This window comes from Limulus polyphemus, unplaced genomic scaffold (assembly GCF_000517525.1).
Source record: "Limulus polyphemus unplaced genomic scaffold, Limulus_polyphemus-2.1.2 Scaffold3309, whole genome shotgun sequence".
NCBI classification, from domain to species: Eukaryota; Metazoa; Arthropoda; class Merostomata; order Xiphosura; family Limulidae; genus Limulus; species Limulus polyphemus.
The window spans coordinates 22,828-31,467 of NW_013668919.1; the positions used below are offsets into that span (position 1 = coordinate 22,828).

Sequence of the window (8,640 nt, forward strand, 5' to 3'; positions counted from 1 at the left end):
CATACTCGCCCTTTCAGCCAGGGGGCGTTATAATGTGACGGTCAAACCCACTTTTCGTTGGTAAAAGAGTAGCCCAAGAGTTGGCGGTGGGTGGTGTTGACTAGCTGCCTTCCCTCTAGCCTTTCACTGCTAAATTATGGACGGCTAGCGCAGATAACCCTCGTGTAGCTTTGCGCGAAATTCAAAACAAACAAACTAACTAACTCATTTCTCATCGCCTCGCATTTCACTTAAAATAAAGAGTGTTATTTAGATCTTAAAGTAAAATATTATATAGTGTTAAGTATCACAGCACTTCAGAACTGAGTTGTGAGCAAATATTATTACAAGCTGTAACGCAGAGGATTAAAGCTTTGGGGTCAATATAAAAGCAAAAGAAGTAAAAATTGAGATCAAGTTTTCGTTTTGAATAATATTAAACTTTAACCATAAGATCAACACATTCTGAGTGATTTGTTGGGGAAAACCTAAATGAATAATCCATAATGACACTAAATTCATCCGTAAAATTGTGTTCAAATATTAATGTGAACGCTTTAAAATAGCTATTGAGAAAAAGAAAAAAAAAGAAGAGATGCATTCATATAGAAAAAAGGTGTTGAAGCTTTCCCCTTACCAACTTCGCTTCGAGGAAGTAATAACTATAAGGCAGTCTGTCCACAGCCTAGAAAATACTTTAGTAATTATAAAAAGGAAACCAGAAACCGACTGTTTGTGGAAAGTACGAGACACGATAAGAATGCATAATATCAGAAGCTTCGAAACATATACACAAAAGCTAAAGGGAATTACCTCTAATTTGTTAATGGTAATAATATAAATCCTAATTGAAAAGTTTAAATGCTTTATGACCAATTCCACGTGCGTGTCCTTCAATTTATTTCTACGAAAGACAACGCACTGCATATTATACTACAAGTAATCGTACAAAAGAACAAACTGTAATATTTAGTGAAGAAATACAAGTTTGAAAGAAGGTATACTTTTAAGACAAAAATTAGTAATAATATTTATTTAAAAAAAAAGACCGAAAAAAGAAGTTGGAACTTTTACTGCTTAAACTTGTAAATTGCATTTTATTTTCTTCCACAAATGATTTACAAAAACTAATTAATTAAATAAAAATGTCACATCTATTTTCGTTTCTATATACCTGCTCTTATAGAACTTCTGCATTTTTAAATTTAAAATCTAGTACAACTATTGTTGATTGTCGTGGTTTTAAAAGTGTGTATAAATACACCATTCAAAAGTACAAACTAAACGAAAGTAAACTAAAGTAGAGATGGATCAAAAAATAAGAACAAATACATAAAACCAAAGCCGTGGCATTTAAACGCCACATAATAAATCACATATTAGTAAGACAAGCATTATTTAATTTTATCTGGAATTTGGAAAAAGTAAAATGGATAAATAGGTTCATATTCTAATACAGTGTAACAATATAATATTAACTTTAAAGCTTACCATATGATCCATACATAGCTTAGCAACAAAAGAAAGAAAGAAATAAACAATATACCAATTACAAAATGATTTATAGCTAGTTATAACAAATAGAAAATGATTCATTATTTAACTATAACGATTCAATAACTCATGTCTTAACTATATTGACAACAAAATATATCATTTTTCACTGTAAGGATAGTAAAATGTTTCATATCTTACTATATATATATAGCGACTATAAAAAAATTCACAAACAATATTTAAGAGTACTAGATATAAGCCGGATAATGGGAAACAGTTAGAAAAAAAATCGTAGAACCTAATACTAAAGGACAATTTTATTCGTTTACTTTATCACATATCCTGATGAATGGAGATTGTTCATGACTTGTCAGTAAAACATTATACGTAGATGAGGTGCAAAGTAAAACATTGCACTCTTGTGGTAACAACCGCAGAAAGAACGAGCTAAGGCGTTTACTTTATCACATATCCTGATGATTGGAGATTGTTCATGACTTGTCAGTAAAACATTATACGTAGATGAGGTGCAAAGTAAAACATTGCACTCTTGTGGTAACAACTGCAGAAAGAACGAGCTAAGGGGCTACTACAGATAACCGCGTCTGGATCTTTCTGGATCGGGACTTAGATCCCTTTGTTAGGATTTGGGAGGGTCGGGTACTGTCAAGGACCCCTTCCTCCCTCCTGTGTTGTAATCATCGTGTCAACTAAATGCTAAATGAATTATATGTGACGGTTGTGTACCGTTTACAGTCTAATTAGTTACAACAACCATATCAAAGCCATGTCCATTCATATACTACGTGTAGCATCTTGTAGCGGAATATACATTTTTTTCCTTGGTGTGTGTACGTCCGGCATGACCAGGTAGTTAGGGCGCTTGACTCGCAACCTGAGGATCGCGGGTTCGAATCCCCATCCCGTCAAACATGCTCGCCCTTTCAGTCGTGTGGTCGTTATAATGTGACGATCAATCCTACTGTTTCGTTGTAAAAGTATAGCCCAAGAGTTGGCGATGGATGGTGATGACTAGCTGCCTTCACTCTAGTCTTTCACTGTAAGATAGGGATGGCTAGCGCAGATAGCCCTCGTGTAGTTTTGCGTAAAATTCCAAACAAACAAACATCCTTGGTGTATATAATTTCTATACATGACAAACAGTTCTGTATATCACGACACATTCATTTCACTGATTCATGACAAGAGTATTAGATACAAATACCCTAATTAATACTTTTATTATGAACTAGTTAAATGATATTTATTTTCAAAGTCTAACGTTAGGTGGCCTGATGTTAGTCTTAAAATATATATCAACCGCAGAGAAGTAATTAGATAACTGCGTCTCGTTTTGGCATCGGGATTTAAGTCTTTGTAGAACTGTGAGGGTCAGGTACAATCTAGACCTCTTCTTCCCTACTGAACTATTGCTAATTTTAGGCTTGATTATGGTAAACTGCGTGCTGAAAATGCATTTTATTTATACTTTCTGGTACACATTTCTTTTTATGGCTATGTCCATGAATTTTGTCAGATTTGTTGGTATTAGATGGTCTGGATATGGATGATTTGTTTGCTTTTTAGCCCTGTGTTGTTTTGTTCTGTGGGGGTTGTATTGTGAAAATTTAAATCCCCACTAGCTTATTTCCTATTCGTTGCATCATTGTTTTGGTGCGTGCGCATTAACTGAGTTATAACGTTTTCAGCCTATGGGATTAAAGCTCCACATGCGCGTTGTTCACGAGCGTGAGAAGAAAGACCGTAGCTGTTCGCGTAGAGTGAGTACACAGGAGAAGTTCAGGAGCGTTGTACACTTCGAGTTCGTCATCGCTTCTGTGATACTTTAGCGCACGCCATTTTGAAGGAGATTTTGCCTCTTGACAGCTGAAGCCATGACGAGTACAGAAAACACGACTATCGAGGTAACAACAAACGATGCTGCTACAGAGAACACCACTAATAATGAAATTAAAGAGGAGGAAAATACCAAGACTGTATCCCAACCTAGAAACCGGCCTATCGTGCACAAAACTGATTACGAGAAAGACGTTGTATACTTGTATCAGTTTGTGCGGTGTCCAGTAGTGCCTTCGGCATCTCCGTTTTGTCTGAAAGTTGAAACATGGTTGCGAATGACAGGATTGAAGTACGAGGTGAGAATATATAACCTGTTTTATAAAATAAATCGTTAGCAGTAGTTTAGAAAAGATAAAAGCTTGCACTGAACGAAAGAAAATGGTACTTTAATCTATACATCGAATTTGAGGGTGCGAATTATTGAGTTTGCCAAACACTTAAAAATCGGCTCAGTTTCTAAATGAGGGTTGAGTTAATTTTTTTCTTATCTGCTAGTACGCTGTGGAAACCACAACATTGAACTGTTATATTATAGTGTAGGTTGGCTGTTCGCATATTGGTATCGTCAGACCGATCTATATTGGTCTTGACAAGATGGTGGGGGGAGGACGGCTGTCAAGGAATGTAGACTTAGGGACGTCCATTCGTTTCAGCTGGCCTCCAGAATGGTTGAGGAAAAGCGGTTTTCTTTTTCTTGAAACTGTGATTTACGAGGTATGTGGCAATGACAAACACGCGTCAAGGAATCTGCACAAGTGTTAAATCGTAAACCATGTTTAAGCAAAACCATATTTTATTCGAAAACCCAAATTAATTTTAAGGGTAAGACTTTTTTAATATTATCATTAAACTAATGTAGACGAATTTTTATATAAATAAGTATCGTAATACTTGTACGTGTTTTAAAAATTTTAGAAAATAACTTGTTTTGGAGAGCATAATACAATAATAAAAGCGACACCTACAGGTCTGAGAAATGATAGTTGTACAATATGTTTCCTGGTCTACATTCGTCTAGTTATTAGCGAAGAAAAAACGGTTTTCATAAATTTGTAGAACTCTTAAAACCTATGTAACATTTAAACAGTTATCTTAACTTTTTATAAATAAAACAAAACAAGAAAAAAAACTTGCTTGCAGTGTGATATAAAGACAAACATGCGCCCTGGTGAAACATCAAGTATGTTTTTTCTAAAATAAACGACTTCAATATGTTTGTAAACTATTGTTTGCCAATCTATTATTATATTAGTATAATATGCTTCTATACTAAAGTATTGCATGCAAGTACCTATGTATCTCGTACATAAATGATCATGATGATGATAAAACCAAACTCGAACCATAATTAGACCAATGGTAAATGTATCATTGTAATCCAGTTGCATTTCTTTTTCGCTTTGGTTTACAATGAGAAATACACTACTTCAATTAACGAATAATATTAAAAGAGTTCGAAATGTAGTATTTATTCCCTGGGTAGAATTTGGGACCAAAATATAGATGAGAGGGGGAGGGATATCTCTTCCAATAGAAAAAGCGGTGGATTTCATGATTTTGGGTGTTGCATGTACGCTTTTGAATGTGCAGGAAATTTCAGTCTGGTGTTCTGGTGGTTTAGTATAATCTTATTTCTTTCTCACTGAAACAAATTAAGATTTAAGTTGGGGGGGGGGGGTAACGGCTCTCATTATCCTTTCTCTGGATGTGTGGTTTAAATCATATACAAGAGTAGGGGTAATAATTAATCAAAAAATCCATAGAATGTAGTCGTGTTTTTACAGTATACATGTTCTTATCATGAATGGACATCGGTTGACGATATATATTAAGTTAAAACTACGCCTTCTACAACTGACATCGCTTGAGCTTCTCCTACCCCACCTAAGTTTAAAGAAGCAATTGTAATAATACGTCCACTTATAATTTTAAATCACTGCTGAAGTAAGTAAACGTGCGTAGGTTTCAGTCTTAATCTTCACCAGACTCGTTTGACATTCGTAAGACGGCAACGTCGTGCTGCATTCTGACATTCATTCTAAACTCGACATGAACAATCTTTTGGGTTTGTACAACAATCGATATAACACTTTTACCAACTGTTTATCACCGGATAAGAATTTCTCAAGTGGACAGGAAATCGCAATCTTAAACTACATAAAAATACGAATTATCCCACGCAGATTTCCCAGAAATTATATGAATCATCCTTCTTAAACTAAAAGAAGGTTGATCGAGGCACGAGTAACTTTTCAAATGAAAATTTTTTACCTACTTTTAATATAGCGTGGATTAACATTCACCCATTTAACATTTAATAAATATTTTAATATACGCTTAGTCGCAAATAGTTTGATCTGTACTTTGAACAAGTATTTTAAAAATCCACGAGCAACAAAAGCTTTAAAGACACCCTTATATTTTCCGTGTCTTTTAATGTTTATCATTTGCAAGAAACTGTCGTGAATGTCATTTGCATAAGATATTTAGATTTAATCAATACTTAAATTCCTAACCTCGTGAATCATTTCTAAAGTTATTAGTCGTGCTATTTAAGCAGAACTTAATTAATTATAACGTGGAGTGTAAGTGGGCTTTCAGAAAATTAAGAATTAATGTATAATAGTGTATCTTCTAGAAGAATTCTAGTGTTAAGATCATATTTAATAGTTGTTGTTTTTTCGTTGTTGTTGTTGGTTATAACTCGGCAGTGATTGAATTCTGTAAAATGTAATGGTACAGTTCAATGTAGACTTGTTAGTTACTTCGCCTGTTAAGAGGAAGAGATGTAAAAACTACAAGTATTGAGCTTATGATACATTATAAAGTTTAATAGTCGAAACTAAATGTTTTACAGGAAGTTGTGATAGCAGGTGCCAACACAGGCTGCTCATTGTTCCAGAGGTGCACAGGGAAGTTCACTGTTACTCATAGATAATGATTACTGAGTAATACACGTCATTTCCTGCTAGTTCCTATTACTAATCGACTATAGGATTATTTGCATCATATACAATGCCATGGTAGTAAACTGGAAGTGACTGTGTTACTGAACACAACTAAACAATACGACTACTTCCATTTCCTGGCCAGGTTTTATGTAGATTGTGACGTAATAAATATGCTTCATATACATTCTTGAGATGAAATAAGTTTCTAGTGAGTTTCTCATAATTAACTATATGTTCCGCATCTATAATAGCGGGAAAATTGTGTATGCATATACTTTTTTTCAAATTATTCACATACTTTAAAGTTCAATTCAATAATTAGAAGAACATGGGCATAATGGCTATTTATCTTATGACTCATTTACATCGTTTATTTTCATTTGGTAGGCGTATGTTAGTTCACAAAAATCACTTTTAATTATTTCAATTCTCCATTCCACCCATTCCTAAATGCCCTGTTTCTCCATAAATCAAAACTAAACCTAATAATTATTCGTCTGGCTTAGAATGTAAAACTGCTAACATTTCTGAAGCTTCTCATGTTTTAACTTTAGAAAATTGTGGAATACTTTTAAGTTTTTTAAAAGTTATTTTTTATAATATCTAACTTGTCAACAATTTCAATACATCAGTTAGGTATCCTTAACTTTTCCCAACCCAGAAACGATACGTGTCACATTAATATTTTCTTACTCATAAAATTTTAGCACCGTATAATTGTAATAAATTAATGGCAATCTGGAGAGAATGTGTGCGTTACTCTTGAAGTTTCTGTCGTGAATATAAAGACCATTGTTAGCTATGGACTGAAAAAAACTAGTGTTCTAACAAGCAACCCACATATATGCTTGTGCTTTCTTCGTTCTTCCAGCCTGAGTCACTTTAACCTTCGGGCGTTACATGCAGAGGCTCTGGAAGGATGGATGGGGAGGGGTCACGCGACTCGTGATACATGTGTATGACTGGGAGTTAAGAATGAGGAAGATAAGTTTATTTCTTACGACAGGACTGTTGCCGGGGGGGAGGGTGGTGAAAATGTTAAACTAGTAACAGGGTCGCTGGACAAAACTCTTCCACCGTTGCTACCCCCCTTGACAGAATTCATTATGTATTCAGTTGATCTCCAGGATGTAACTAATTTGCTTAAACGTGGTGAATAAGACGAAGGGCTCCTCACAGTAAAATAAACATCGGTTTATGTAACCTTTGTTTTACCGAACTTTAAATATAATGTTATCAGTATTTGATTTGCTTGGTTTAACACCACCTAGGATTTGGCTGTGGCTAAGGGCCTGACGGTTTAGCTTTTATAAAACTAATTGTCTAATAACATGGATATAAAATGATAACACGTGGTCTGTCGCACAATGTTTTTTAATCACCATCTTCCACTCTGATTAGAATCTTAAAAGCAGATATGTACTTTCTAGATCTTTTTGTTACAAATACTTTAAAATATGAAACTTAAAAGTTGACATTTTCTGCTCTAAAATGAAGTTCAGCCTTGATATTAGTTACAAATAATACGTTATGTTATTATTTATTTACGTTAAGTTTAGAAAATTTACAACACATCCTTGAGACAAAAGACCAATATAAAGTTTACTATATGTGGTTTTTAGTTTGAATGGTTTGTTCTTGTTTTTATTTCAACATTCTGACTGATATGAAGATATCTTTAGAGTTAATTGTGTCTAATTGTATTTATTATAATCGTGCAATACTTGATATTCGTGAATTTGTGGGATAACCATAACCCGTCGTACAGTGGTTACTTCGCCGCTCTTAACCCTATGTTACCAATAAATTCTGTTCTGTCTTTGAATTAATCTGTAAACTTTCTCCTCGCTCAGTGTTATTGACAAATAATACTAAATATATCTAACATAATATTAAGGAGAAAAATACATCTTGTATAGTTCTTAGTCAGCAGAAGGAATGTTACGTGGCTGATGTAATTTTGATTGTATAAAAAGTGAAAATTGCTATGCTAATTTTAATATTTAAAGGAATGAGAACATAACAGAGCATATACTATTTTAAAGTAGGCTTTCAGACGAGGTAAACGAAGCGTGGCACACAAAAATATAATAAATGCGAAAATTGTAATGTACTTTTCTTGGCAGGATGGGTATATATATATGGAAATAGGCTCACACAGCGGTGAGGATGTTCATAATATTTAACATCTGTTCGCAAATCTCTCACGTGATTGTTTTTCTGTCACTTTTTTTAAAATTTCCATTATAATAATTACTTTTGATCTAGACATTTGCAACAACTTGAGCTGTTTTTTTTAAATAAATATCTAACCATTTTGGGGCCAGGAATGTAAACTTAGTTTTCTGATCAC

The 8,640-nt window shown here is 34.0% G+C and overlaps 1 protein-coding gene across 1 annotated transcript in view; it reads left to right on the forward strand.

Moving 5' to 3' along the window:
* The first annotated feature begins 3,185 nt into the window (after positions 1–3,185).
* LOC106469109 (failed axon connections-like) overlaps positions 3,186–8,640 on the forward strand; it is an 11,329-nt gene continuing 5,874 nt past the window's right edge. Inside the window, exon 1 of the mRNA XM_013929564.2 lies at positions 3,186–3,632. Within this exon, the coding sequence (XP_013785018.1) occupies positions 3,372–3,632 (261 nt within the window). The 5' untranslated portion in view covers positions 3,186–3,371. The remainder of the gene's footprint in view (positions 3,633–8,640) is intronic.